The sequence below is a fragment of the Oreochromis aureus genome, linkage group 3 (genome assembly GCF_013358895.1).
Source record: "Oreochromis aureus strain Israel breed Guangdong linkage group 3, ZZ_aureus, whole genome shotgun sequence".
NCBI classification, from domain to species: Eukaryota; Metazoa; Chordata; class Actinopteri; order Cichliformes; family Cichlidae; genus Oreochromis; species Oreochromis aureus.
Window position 1 is genome coordinate 33,922,354 of NC_052944.1, and position 14,679 is coordinate 33,937,032.

The 14,679-nt window shown below is 39.9% G+C and overlaps 1 protein-coding gene across 1 annotated transcript; it reads left to right on the forward strand.

Moving 5' to 3' along the window:
• The first annotated feature begins 4,976 nt into the window (after positions 1-4,976).
• Positions 4,977-14,608, forward strand: LOC116327676 (E3 ubiquitin-protein ligase TRIM39-like). Its single transcript, XM_031749320.2, has 8 exons — positions 4,977-5,316; positions 7,661-8,253; positions 8,757-8,852; positions 11,521-11,754; positions 11,974-12,121; positions 12,218-12,244; positions 12,647-12,822; positions 12,913-14,608. Exons 2-8 carry the CDS (start codon positions 7,672-7,674, stop codon positions 13,282-13,284), a joined length of 1,635 nt encoding a protein of 544 aa, XP_031605180.1. The 5' UTR covers positions 4,977-5,316; positions 7,661-7,671; the 3' UTR covers positions 13,285-14,608.
• The last annotated feature ends 71 nt before the right edge of the window (positions 14,609-14,679 follow it).

Here is a 14,679-nt window from a genome sequence, read left to right on the forward strand (position 1 = left end):
GCTTCAAAAGCAGATTCCGTTCCCATATAAAAGGTCAGTACAGTCAAAATAGCACAGATCCTTCTCAATTGCCTTGGCACATGTGCATTCATTTAGTGCTTTTGTCAGAATAACCTGGATGGTTTAGCACAACACCATGGATCCCCTGCAAAAGCTCATATCTCTCCCAAAAGAGTTTATCCATGTGTCAAAACTAAATATCCTTCCCATATAAATAGTCAATGCCCCCAAAATACATTATACCTTTGGCATTGTTTAAGCACTGCAAGTCAAAATGCTTAGACATTTTGTCACTGGGGCACAGGTCTAGCAACAGAATACCACTATGAATAAAACCAAAAGATTTTACAGTAAAATCAGCCTCCAATAAACCACTCATACTCAAGGAAACTGTAAACATTTTTATTCGTACAAAGAAATGTTAACATTAGAGAACATACTGTGAAAAGAAAACATATACAGGATTCTGTAAATGTGAACAGTTATAAACACAAACAAAAAACAAAAAAAACAAAAAAAACTCTAGCCTACCATACTGTAAATAAAGTTTCAGAACTATAGTACAGTAATATTTTCAGTGGTCGCCAGTGTCACCCTCTCTTTCCTGGCCACCATCCTCATCCTCCTGGCCATCGACGCGCTGCTCTCTGTCAGGCCATAAATTCTCATCCACATCGCAACGGATATTTTCTCGTGCGATGCAGCGAGGGAAGAAATGGCGTGAATGTCTCAACCATCCCCTACATTGATCCCCTGTGATGTCCTCACATGCAGCATGCATTGCATGCAGCAGGGCCCTCTGGTCTTGAGCCTGATGCTCATACACCCTCCACCTCCAAGCTGAAAAAAACTCCTCAATTGGATTTAGGAAAGGAGAGTAAGGTGGAAGAAACTCCATTAGCATCCGGGGATGGGTGGTGAACCAGGTTCTGATGCGTGGGCCGCGGTGGAAGTTCACATTATCCCACACAATGACATAATGTGGTAGCTGAGGTCCTTCTACACCTCTCTCATTTTCTGGGATCAGATCAGTATAAAGGTGGTCCAAAAATTGAGGAGCTTTTGTGTATTGTAGGGCCCTAAACTGGGAATGTGTGTGCCACACCTCTTTCTGATATAGGGGCACACATTGTTATATTTGCTCCTCGCTGGCCTGGGACATCCACAGTGGCTCGGTGGCCAATGATGTTACGGCCACGCCTTCGACCTTTGGCCAGGTTGAAGCCAGCTTCATCAACGAACACTAGGATGTGAGGGGTTTCGTTGCCTTCTAATGCCATTATTCTCTACAATAGAATAGAAATAAATCTAATCAGTCAAGTAGAGACAGATACTGCAGGGAGGATCTAAAGTACTGTACAAACAGGGAGTGGAAAACTGAAGACAATTTCTAGGCAAAATGCTCTAGTCACACAAAGCTGGATTCTGAAGGTGAAAAGGATAACATAAAACAAAAAAAAAAAACAGTGGTAACCATGTCTTACTGTAATAGTGTTACAATGATAGACAACCAGTAGTTGACTTACATGCACATACTGGTACCGCAGCCCTTTCACTCTGTCAGAGTTTCTCTCAAATGGTACCCTGTAAATCTGTTTCATGGTCATCTGATGTTTCTTCAATACCCGGTCTATTGTGGAGATGCTGATAGAGTTTATATTTTGGAACATTACATTGTCTAGCAGGATTGCATTACGAATCTGTCTCAGTGTGATGGCATTATTTGCAATGACCATGTTGCATATTTCTCGTTCTTGTTGTTCATTTAGAAGTTTTCTTCTGCCACCCACTTGAGGCTATCGTCCAATCCTAGACATACAAGTCAAAGGTCAACACTGTAAATTTGTTACAAAATGAGTTACCAATGTAATTGTACTGCTGTCTTATGGTACTAGAAGTGTGATGCACTGCACAGTGACTGGAATACTATTCACAGTATTTTCTCCATTTTTTGTCTTTGTCATTTTTATAGTATCATATAACATCACATGACGATATTACAGTACTCTAGGCCTACACACACACCAACACTGAATAGTTCAATAGCATAGTTCTGTACCTGTTTTCCCTGCGAAAGGTTTGGATGATGGAGGAGACTGTAGACCGAGGCACATTAGGCTGCACTCGGCGACCTGCCTCTGCCATTGTGAGGCGATGGTTTATAACGTGGTCAATAAGGGTGGCCCGGATTTCATCTGGGACATCATGGTGCCTCCGTGCTCCTCGGCCTCTTCCCCTATTCCTCCACGCATTCTCACTCCTCCTCTTCCTTCTTCTTCTTCTTCTTCCTCTTCCTCGAGCAGGAAGTTGCTGTTGTACTTGGCGAGGTGCTTCCATGTTCACACTGCAAATGAAACTGGCCCCGGCCAAGCTCTGTCTATATACTTTTGGCAGCAGTCATAATCATAGACAACACCTGTCAGGTATCTGAACAACCTGTTTGATTGGTCATCTGAGATGTGGGAAACTGCTCCTTCGTTAGTTCTAATTTCACCTGATTGATTGTCAAGTACTGTCATAACTTTATCAAATGTTCCAAGATATTCTTTCATGGTATTATATCTTTGACTAATTTTGACAGTTGAACAGACAATTGTGCATATGATGACTTACACAATGAAACCATGCTGATATGTTTTGGAGTGAGTGACCATTTCACTGAAAAATCAACTAATCAGTTTAGATCGGCAAGATCTATTTATTTGGAAAATGTGCTAAATGTGGGCTCATTGTGCTAACTGTAGCTACTTGTACATAATCATTTGAAAAGAAGCACAGAGTCACTTGAGACATGTACTAAAGCATTTGCAATTTGATTAAACCAATGAAAATGACATTCTGTTGTGAACAATTGCAAGGTGGTTTGGAGATTTGTCCATGTTATTTTGAGAATGTCATCTCGGTTTCAGGAAATGAGCCAAACCAATCGAGAAAAACTGTATTATATTGTACATTAGACTGTAAGGTAAAGGCCCTACAATAGTAGAGAGAAAATAGTGCAGAGTAAAACCAGACAATCAGACAACCCCACCTTTTAGCACTTGGCAACAGTGGGAAGGAAAAACTGCCTTGTAACAGGAAGAAACTTCCAGCAGAACCAGGCTGCATTCCCTGTTTCTCTCAAATGTGCTGCAATCTCAGCCTAGATTTATTTGTAATTAGTAATTATAAACCTATTTCTAATCGGCCATTCCTCAGTGAAATATTTGAAAAATGTTCACAAACAACTAAATAAGCAATTTTCAACTTATTGACTTTATAAGTGCCAGTTAGGGTTCAGATTGAATCATAGCACAGAAACAGGTCAGTGACCTAAACATCAAAAGTGATTCACAGAAAGTCTCATTCTCATTCTCAGGTGATCTCATTGCTGCTTTTGACACCGTGCATCATGACATTTTAATTCAAAGGCTTCATGACTCAGTTGTTTTAACAGGTCAGGTTCTTGACTAGCTCTCATCGTATCTAAAGAGCAGAAGTTTTTATGTTGCAATTAGCAGTTTTAGATCTGCAAAAATAAAAAATCAATCAGGAGTTCCTCAAGGGTCAGTCCTTGGTCCATTACTCTTTAACTTTTACATGGTCCCACTTGGCACCGTCATAACGAATCAAAATATATTGTACCGTTCTTATGCAGATGACACACAGGTGTACTTATCACTTTCCTTTAATGATCTAACCTCTGTTCACAAAGTAATGAGGTGTCTTGATGAAATGTGAACTGCTGGAAACGTTTAAGAGAAGAACAGAGACAAGACAGAAATATTTGTTGCTGGTCCAAAAAATCAAAGATATAAAATTTGTTCATAATTATCATCAGTTTCTCTGAAACACTGTGAGCAAATCAGGATCCTTGACTCATTTCAGTTTTGATAATCATGTCAATAAGGTTAACACAAATGCTTTTTACTGCTTAAAATATATCAGAAGTTAGAAAATACTTAAATAACCTTTAAATCTTTTAGAGAATGTTTAACATATCAAACCTGTTAAACATTCTATATACCAGATTATCTAAATCAGCGCTCGCCACCCTTTTTCGTGCCACATGCTGGTTTTTGTCCAACAATATTTTCACGGACCGGCTTTTAAGGTGTCGCGGATAAAAACAACAAAATAAAACCAGTACTGGTACCAAAAAAGAAGATTTATTCATAACACACGGGAAAAGACCCAGGGAAGCAGAGTTAATGCTAAAAACCGATAAAAACCCTGAAAACTATATATTTCACACCCAAGCCTCAACAACCGATACCGGTACATGGCCCGGGGGGTTGGGGACCGCTGATCTAAATCATCAGCAGGATGGCTTCAGCTTATTGGAAATTCAGCAGCCAGAGACCTTAGAGCTATGCAGAAATTTGACCGTATTAGCCAAGTATTAAAATCACTTCACAGTACATTATACCTTTAAAGTCCTTCTACTACTTAACAATGCTGTCAATACTTTGCAGCTGTACCCTGTACTTTTAAAATATTTCATATATAGATATGTACTTATCACTTCTTATCTTCTGCATGAAACAATTTAAAATAATAAAGCAGTAAATGTGTAGAATAAACGTAGAGTTAAAATTGAAATGGAGTACAAGAAGAAACTTCATGAAACTTTACCACTCAGTAAATTTGTTCTAAAGTCAGAGCTCAACACTTCCAGCGCTTTGAAAAGACTCCATCACACGTCAGTCACATGATCACTAATCTGAAAATGAGCTCAAACCAACCAGTTTGGCTCCAGTTTTTATCTAAGAGCCCCAGTGGGTGTGAAACAGCTACTGTAGCTCCATTCAGAGATGATATCAGCCAGCCTTCCCTGTGCCCATCTATTCTTCCTCATGGCTTTTATTCAAGTTTGATTATGAAAGCTGAACATGTCCTTTTAACCAGTGCAAAGCTCTGCAGCATTCCTCAGAGTATTCTGCTGTCTAAGGCCTTCGTGAGGGGAAAACATTGAACCATTGGACTTCAACACCACACCCATGAGGTAAACACACTCCTTGCTAGTATGAAACCTATTATTACACACTCCTGTGCACACAAAGTATGTGCTAAACGTGCACATTCATGTGGTATGTAACTAATGCTGGGCTGTGCTGAGAATGCTGCCGTTTTAAGATTAGGAAGTAAAGAGAAACCGGAGCAGGGCTCAGGAGTGGGAGGGCCGGGCTGATGAATAACAGTTGTGACGTTACATTTTCCTGTTTAACAGCTAGTCCTGTTATCTATTCATGCCAATTTATGCAGCAGGAGTCACCTGATCTGCTGTCAGTAAGAACACAGGAGTGGCTGGATAACTTCCATTACAGAAGAAAAGCTGTAAGTATGAGCAGAAAGTTTTTTATTTAATTCTTAAACTGTGAAACAGATCAGGTCAAGCAGCATCAATTAATTCAAAAGAGGAACAGCACATGTGCACCACTTATTGGACAGTTGTTTAGATAGCCGGCTTGCTGCACAAAGCTAAATCCTGAGTATTCAAAGAGTACAGTAATAACACATGTAAAATGTTGCTAGTTGTTTGCATTTGAAATGTAACAAGCTTTACTTGTGTGCTTAAGACTATTCTCTAAAAAAACAGCCGCCTGTTTGTGCACTTGTTGACTGAATGCATTTAATTGGTGCCTTTACATAAGCTGCTTCCCTCTTTAGTTTTGTAGCTTTCAGCGTAGTTAAAATCCACTCACTGCCCGATCAGCTTGTTCCAAGTATGGAATAAATCTTTATGATGACTGAAGTTTGTAATGATTGACCCAGTTAGATCTGTATATGGCCTAAAAGCCTTTACTGTGTTTGCACTGGAATGTGTTCTTAAGGGAGTGTGAAGTAAAATGCCTGTTCTTGGCTGGGGAGATTCATATAAATCCCTTTGTGTAGTGACTACGTAGCAGTTGTCAAACTTAGTTCACTATAAAGATTTTAAAAAGGTGTAAAAAGTTGGCTGTGTCTTGCTGTGGCTTCACGTTACTTGGATAAGAAACCCCCACTGCTGTTTTTACACCTTGGTTTATGGAGTAGATTAAACAAATAATATGAAAAGTTTACATTAGTGAGCTGGCTGGCTGATTCTGGTACTTCTGGAGAGAAGCAGTAATTATGCAAAGCTAAGGGCAGTAAACTTTCATTTGTTTACCACAAATTTAGCTAAGCTGGTTCTTTAACAAAGGGCGTAAAGTTCAGTTTTTACTAATTGTAGTTATTTGGTAATAACTGCCAGGTTGGGTTTTCTTCAGGAGCTGCTTTCCTCATATTCTCCTGTGGTTGCAGTTCTTCCAACACCACTATGTTTGTGAGCATTTAACCCTTTAACAACCCTTTAACATCTAAGTCATTATGATAATCACAACCCTTAAACCCGTCTACTAGTCTACCTCAGGACCCCTAACCTTATTGCTTAACACACAAGAAGAACTTGAGTGCAACAATACCCTATAACTCAAGGCCCAGTAGTGACATATGATGTCCTGTGCATTGCTTTTATTCCCCTCTTTGCCAAATATATATCAGATCGGATTGGGGAAGCCCAAAAAAAACCACACAGCCTTTGCCCCTCACCACCTGCTATTAACGTCTAACCCCAACTCGGAACTGGGACAATCAGAAAATGGACTTTTTATTAAATTGTTCTCTTCAGTTTTGTCCATTAGGCAACAAATGTGAACCAAGAGAGGGAACAAAGCCTGTTTTTGCTTTCCCTGAATTATAGGGCAAGGGTGAAATTAGGGTCAATAAGGGTTAGAAATAGGGACTCACACCTCAGAAGGTTAAGACAGAAACATATACTGTATATAAACCCAAAACAAACAAACCAAAAAAAACCAAAACCTGAACACTTGTCAGAGCTGACTTGTCGGAGTTACTGCTCATAAATGACAGCAGTTAACTCGTGTAACTTGATACCATATTTCAATTGATACATTTTATCTTAAATAAATAATTAATTAAAAATGTATTAATTTTAACCATTAATATCAAATGTACCCATTTCATTGCAGAATTTCCAAACATCTGGATTCACCCTTAATGACCTTGCATATGTATTTTTCCAGTCTTTCCTTTAAAATAAAAACAAATTACAAAAGTCTTTAATGTTTCTTGGGTTAAATTGCTGCCTTCATGCTTTGTGAAACTAGTGTCACATGTATGAGCTCAGAAGTGCTGTGTTTTTGTAGCATCTGATCTTTAAGCAAGATATTTTGATTGGTGGAAGAGTAGACTATTATTATATTACAGTAATAACATGTGGAAAGAATGGGTGTGTTAGTTTGGGAAACAATGACTCATTCATTAAGCACACTGAAGAGTGCAGGGTGTATGCAGCCTGAATTTCAAGAAGTGCATGCTTCAACATATTTACACAATTACACAATTACACACACGCACACACACACACGCACACACACACACGCACACACACACACGCACACACACACACACAAGCAGAAGTTACAAGAGTGCTAAACGTTTGTTAATAAAGTCCTTGTGTTGCCTCAAGCTATATAAATAAAATTGAATTGAATTGAATTGCTAAAATAATTTTTTTCTGGTAGTGTTTTCAAACATGAACAATACGTTTTATCGAGCTCTCCTCTCATCACGACATTCAGACATTTGCATTTACTCCTTCTGCCTGCATCTTATCATTTGACTTCCTCATTTACAGTTCTGCAGGTCATGGCCTCCAACATGTTACCAGAAAAACAGTTCTACTGTCCCGTCTGTGAGCAGGTGTTCACAGACCCGGTGACGACTCCCTGCGGACACAACTTCTGCCAAACCTGCATTCAGAGCAAGTGGGAAGGTATTGACGTCTGCCAGTGCCCCGCGTGTGACAGGTCGTTCCCTTCAAGGCCTGAAATAAGCATAAATATAGCTTTCAAAGAGCTCGCAGACACATTCAAACAGATGATAGTCTGCTCATCGGCCGCGCCGCTGTCTTCAGCCCAGCCGGGTGAGGTGGTGTGTGATGTCTGTGCCGCCACGTCCCTGCAGGTGAAAGCACTGAAGTCCTGCCTGGTGTGTCTGACATCGTACTGTGAATCCCACCTGGAGCCTCACAAGAGGGTGGTCACCCTGAAGCTGCACAAGCTCATGGAGCCGGTGAAGAACCTGCAGGACAGGATGTGTAAGAAGCACGAGCGGCTGCTGGAGATGTTCTGCAGGGATGAGCAGAAGTGTGTGTGCCAGTTCTGCACTGAGACTGAGCACAGAGATCACAAGGTTGTTTCCGTAGAGGACGAGAGCACGGAGAGGAAGGTGTGTGGTGGACGTTTCTATGTATACTTATAAATCTATAGTTCCTCTTACACACACTTAGTTTTAGACCATGCTGTGCCTACTCACAAACAGTGTGTCTAGTGCTCCACAAGACAACCTGCTGAAATAAAGGATTATGATTACAATAATTGTTAGGGTAGACCCATGGGTTTCTAAAGGCCACAATTAAAACTGATGGATGTTTGCATGGTTCTTATACTCATGGTCTTTGGTCTTATGAACACTAGGACCTATCTCCTTCATGGCTAGTGAGGTAATATGTACATAATATCTATACAAGAAGAAAGTGCTACAGTTTTCATACTGAAATAGAATCTCGATATTTAGCAGTGAAATCTCTTTAACAAACTATTTAATACGGTTGAATTTCGAGATGAATCTATTTGCCTCGTCTACTATCATGGAGGAAAAAGAATAATGACTCAACTTCCTGTAGTCATGCCAACCAGCAATGCCTTTTTATTTATTATGTGCCTAATTAGGTCCTTATTAAGAAGAGTGAGGCTGATTTTCAGCAGATGATCCAGGAGCGACTGAAGAAAGTGGAGGAGATCAAAAACTGTTTGAAGCTCAGCACGGTGAGCTACGACGCAAATATTTCTGTCATGTGGTTTGTTGGATTCTCTCTTACTGATTTCTTGTTTTGGTCAAAGTCAACAAATGTGTTTAGAAAGTCTGACATGAGTTTGGTAAAAGCTTAGAGAGACTTTTACACAAACATCAGTTCTTTAGGAGGCTAGGCGTATAAACAGTTCAGTTAGTTTCATGAAATTAGACCAAGAGTAGAATTAATCTTGTCTCGTAGAGCAGAATAGCAAACCCCAAATGTCCACTAATAGATCTATCAGAGAGTGAATGTTAGATGAAGCACTCGGGCATAGATAAAACCACTGTATCAATGCATGTGTGACTGGGAGAATGAGATTTATAGTAGGAAGCGCTTTGAGTGTTCAAACTGAAAAATACTCGACTAGTAAAGGAGTCAGGGACACTGATTTCACCAAAAGCAGAGGCTCAGTGGAACGTAATAAAATACAGCTGCTAGAAAAGATTTATTCTTCTTAATTCAGGTACATGCCATTGTTTTGTAGGACCTCAGTGCACCTTGAAGATGTATAGTCCATAGAATGTACACAGGACAGATTCCCATTCCTAAATCTGGAGCAAGTGTGGAACCTGCTTTATTCTGAACAGCCACCAGGGGCAGCCCTTGCAGTTACAAAAATACCTCAGGTGCCATATTTAGAATGTGCATAAATGAGGACGCAAAAGCACAGAGATCAACACAGAAAACACAGACAAGCAAATGTAGCAATTTGCACATTTGCAAAACTCAAATGAGAGAATAACATATAGAGGAAACAGGGCAGGTGGGGGATGGGAGACAGGACAAAAGGCACTCTGTGGAAGAAAACCAGAGAATAATTACAAATGACTAAATGCAGAGGGTTGTATAAAAAATAGGGAGTGAAAAAGGTGAGTGAAGAAGAAACACTCAGTGCATCATGGAAAGTCTGCAGCAGCCTACGCTTATTGCAGCGTAACTAAGAGACGGGTTAGGGTGTGATTTAATAAAAGCACGAACTAGTTTTTCAGCGTCAGTCTTAGACAGGATGTTTCTAATTTTAGAGATACTGTGGAAATGCAAGAAAGCAGTTGGTAAATGGCCTGTATTTGTATAGCGCTTTACTTAGTCCCTAAGGACCCCAAAGCGCTTTACACTACATTCAGTCATCCACACACTGGTGATGGCAAGCTACATTGTAGCCACAGCCGCCCTGGGGCGCACTGACAGAGGCGAGGCTGCCGGACACTGGCGCCACCGGGCCCTCTGACCACCACCAGTAGGCAACGGGTGAAGTGTCTTGCCCAAGGACACAACGACCGAGACTGTCGGAGCCGGGGCAACCTTCCGATTACAAAACAAACTGCCAACTCTTGAGCCACGATCGCAGTTCTTCATACTTGTTTAATATGTGAACTGAAGGACATATCTTGGTCAAAAACAACTCCAAGGTTCCTCACAGTGTTACTGGAGACCAAGGTAATGCCATCCAGAGTAGGAATCCGGTTAGACAACATGACAACACAAGAATTTTTGGTCCGAGTACAAAAACCCCATCCCCCATGTGAACGTAGAAGCAAGAAATTAGAGGTCAGCCAGGTCTTGATGTCTTAACTAATTGTTAAGTGTCATCTGACTGTATGGATAGATCAAGCTCAGTAACATCTGCACAGCTACATAGCAGGGAATATGTATGCTATACCTTTGAATGATACTGCCAGGGGAATCATGCATAATGTAAACAATACTGGTCACAGTATGAAACCCTCTGGAACTCCATAATTACCCTTTCCAGAGTTTGCATGTTCTGCCCATGTCTGTGTGGGTTTCCTCCAGGCCCACAGGCTTTCTCCCACAGTCCAAAAACGCATCTAGTGGGCTTAGGTTAATTGGTGATTCTAATTTGCTCCTAAGTGTGAATGATTGTCTCTCTTTCTATGTTAGTCACATGACGCACTGGTAACCCATCCAGGTTGTAGGATAATTTGAGACCTTCACTAATGTTTCTGTACTGTGATGTATTCTAAATCCTGATTGGTTTGTTTGAAGAGTTTACATCAGAATACAGAATTCATCACAATAGAGACAACACCGCCTACATGGCCCAGGGATCATGGCATCAGATTGCATTTAAGTCTATGTGAAAATAGCCTGCAGTTTCCCCCCTTTCTCTGTGACTCAGTAAGTACGTTTCTGATGAAATTATGGGCTTAGTCTCTAGGTTCAGGTCATATTGAAAAAACATGAACAAAATTATGGTCATTCAGAAGTGTCAGGATGACAAATTATCCAGGATATCTGAAGACTTATGATTGACTAGGTTTTTTTTCCTGCATCTTTTATACTATCTATGGCACAGTCACGTAATGCGATTGATTTACTGACTTTGGTCAGTGTGGTTTCTTCAGACATTCCTGTGATGGGGTAGTCCAGCTGGACAGACCAGGGCTGTCCTGGAGGGCAATTTTTGGAGGGGCTGCTTGTATTAAAGGAACATGCACATTAAAATTCAAGGACCCGAAGGTCATTGCAATACAACAAGACAGTCAGTGTTTTTAATGTCATGGTGAAGCTGTGCAGGAAAAGTAGGGAAGGATTTCAGAAATAGACCATCGAAAAGACTAAGATGATCAAACAGCAGCAAAAATAACGCATAACTTAATCTTTTCTTTTTCATTCAGGTAAGTGGAGAGATGGAGGTGAAGGAGAGCGATCGTCTCTTTACGTCTCTGATTCATACCATCAAGGAGAGACAGACTGAAGTGAATGCAGAGATAAAGGAGAAGCAGAAGGCAGTGGAGAGGAGGGCGGAGGAGCTCATCAGTGACCTGCAGCAGGAGATCACTGAGCTGCAGAGGAGAAACACGGAGATGGAGGAGCTGAAGAATACTGAGGATCACCTGCACCTCCTACAGGTTAACATTAAACTAGGACTTTGAGTTAGACTGATGACGGTTAAATTTTTTGGCTTTGGCATCACTTAATTGTATTTTTTCAAAATCTCATCTCTATATGTAGGAAATATTGAATGTGTGTTAAGGGCATTCATTTAGTTTTTTCCATTTTTTATATAAAAATACTAAATTTTAAATGCCAGCATTAAACTTTCTTTGCTCTATTTCTCTCTTATAAAGCATTTGCCCTCTATTACATCACCTCCACCCACAAAAGAGTGGATGGAGATCAACATACCACCTGAGCTCTGTGTGGGGACGGTGCGGAGAGCGTTGTCTAAAGTTGAACGGACCCTCATGAATGAAATGGACAATTTGAAGAAAGAAGGTAACACAAGCTTAGCAGGAAAAACAGCCTTTTATTTTTGAGCTGGAGCTCTTCTTAAAAATGTCAGAACTCATCATCTTACTTTTCTTATGACAGAGATGAAGAGGATGCAGAAATATGCAGGTATGCACACATTTAAATGCATAAATAAATAGCACTGCATTGCTTTCTGTGTTATTCTGTCGTATTTAGGCAAATGCATGTTTTGCGTGCTGGATTGCTCATGTACAGGGATGCTTCTAAAGATACTTTTAGTCATATGCTTAGAGAACCTTTCTTAACTTTCTTAACTTTTGTATCCAAATTATGGGTGCAGGATGACTGGTGCATCTTAAAAACAAAAAAGTCTTAAACTTCAAACACTAGAATTAAGAAAAAAAAACTCTAGGATCATGAGCGGAGATGACTTCTGTTAAAGACTGTATTTTTCTATCAGCCTTAGTTTATGCAAGCCAATCATGTCTGGTTTGCATACCAACCATTGGAAGTCGTATAAACTAAAGTTATTTTCATTTTACCTTCTAGTTGACGTGGTTTTAGATCCGGACACTGCCCATCCAAACATCGTCTTGACAGCTGACGGGAAGCAAGCAGGTCGTGGCGAGCTTCTTCACGTTGTTCCGGACAACCCCCAACGCTTCGACCCCGTCATCTGTGTTCTGGCCAAGCAAGGCTACATCTCGGGGAGGTTCTACTTTCAGGTGAACTACTTAATTATAAAATCCTAGTAATCCTAGAAATGCGAAACACATTTTTGATCTCTCTCATTCTCATATTTGGTTTTTAATCAGGTTTTAGTCGGTCAAAAGACCTTCTGGGATCTGGGCGTGGTCAAAGGATCTGTCAACAGGAAGGGCATGATCACCTCCAAGCCAGAGAACGGCTACTGGACAGTGCGCTTGAGGAACGGCGATGAGTATCGAGCTTTAGACTCCCCCTCAGTCCGTCTTCCTCTCAAGGAGAAACCGGAGATTGTGGGGGTCTTTACGGATTACGACGAGGGAACCGTCTCGTTCTTCGACGTGGAGGCCAGATCTCACATCTACACCTTTACTGGGTGCCTTTTCTCTGAGAAAGTCTATCCCTTCTTCAGCCCGGGCGTTTGCGACGAAGGAAAAAACAAAGGGCCATTGATTATCACAACTGTCAACCATGAGTCATAGACTGGAAGAGCCTACACCTGCTTTTTAAAGATGCAAGGGATGTTTTATCTTTACTAAAGTCGAATATTAATATTAAAGCTTTTTTGGTATTTGGGTTCTATGGAACATATAAATCTGAATGTTTCACGGTTTGAAGTATTGATGTGAATGGTGACAGTGGTGCTTAAATGAAGAGCCTTTCTCTAAAATATTTGCTGAACTTGTTCTAAAAGGTTTTTTTTTGGACTAAGTTGCACTAACAGCAAGAAATGTTTCTTTTTTTCATATTGTGTTTTTAACCAATCATCATCCATGATGTGAAAGAAGCCACAATAAAGCCCAATCTCCTGTTTCAGATGCAATTTTTAATTTCTTCTAGCTATTCGGGATTAATTGGCCCTGACTAAGCTTCATCTTTGCATCTTTGAACAGAAAGTGTTTGGGTTCTTTTTAGTTTGATGAGTGTATTTTAGAACGTAATTATTTAAGAAATATAAAACATTTTAATGCGCAGATTGGAGTATAAGGTGCAGAAATGCAGGATGAGATATAGTTATAGTTAAGTAAGAACTATATGTCATCCTAAATTTAAAATGAATGAATATAGAAATCAATTTAAACTTCATCCCACTCACGTTCAAAAACATGCAACACTAACCCTGTAAAGTCAAATGTATTATATTTGGTCCATCCCATTTTAAGACTTAAGTATGATTTTTGAACCCTAACCCTCTTTATTGAAGTTTTCAAGATAAACAAACTGTACACAAAAATGCCAAATGTAGTAAAAATTAAAACTCCTATATACAAATTGGTATTTAATTTATTCATTTTTAAATTTAATGAACACTTCAGCTTCAAAAGATTAGAATTTTCTGGCAATTATTTCATGCTTCAGGCTTTACAGGGTTAAAATTATGTAAAAAAAAAAAATTGAGGCAAAAAATGTCAAAAAGCACAAAAACATCTTTAATGTTAAATGAGCGACAAACTAAATGCACTTAAATGCTTGACAAAAGTGTCTTATTGTATAACCCGCCCTTCTCATAAAGCAGCAGTGATCCAGAACGCTGCTGCCACACCTGAATTTGTATTCAAATTGTATTTTAGTTACACAATGTATTTAACGTTATAATGTTTATTGGTGCTCAGTAATTCAGTACAGTGATGCAGAGACATGCGCCTTTGAGTCTGACCCTACTTCACTTGTTTACTGGTGCTTATTTATTATGGTTGTTGTTAGTTAATTAAAAAAGAGAGACATTGCCAGAATAAGGCTGTGACTATGTTTTGATCAGTGTTTTGTGGTGATTTGTTTTTTAAATAAATGTTTGCATCAGCCCCAGCAGGACTACGTGTGTTTCCATGTGCTTTGCATTTACATAGGCCTTCTGACTAAGGCTAAATGCTGCAGGA

Bases quoted from the DNA above. Each gene is read 5' to 3' on its own strand.
- LOC116327676 (XM_031749320.2), top strand. From the start codon at position 7,672: ATGGCCTCCAACATGTTACCAGAAAAACAGTTCTACTGTCCCGTCTGT. The intron at 12,122-12,217 runs GTAACACAAGCT...TTCTTATGACAG, and splicing joins GGACAATTTGAAGAAAGAAG to AGATGAAGAGGATGCAGAAA. The intron at 12,245-12,646 runs GTATGCACACAT...TTTACCTTCTAG, and splicing joins GAGGATGCAGAAATATGCAG to TTGACGTGGTTTTAGATCCG.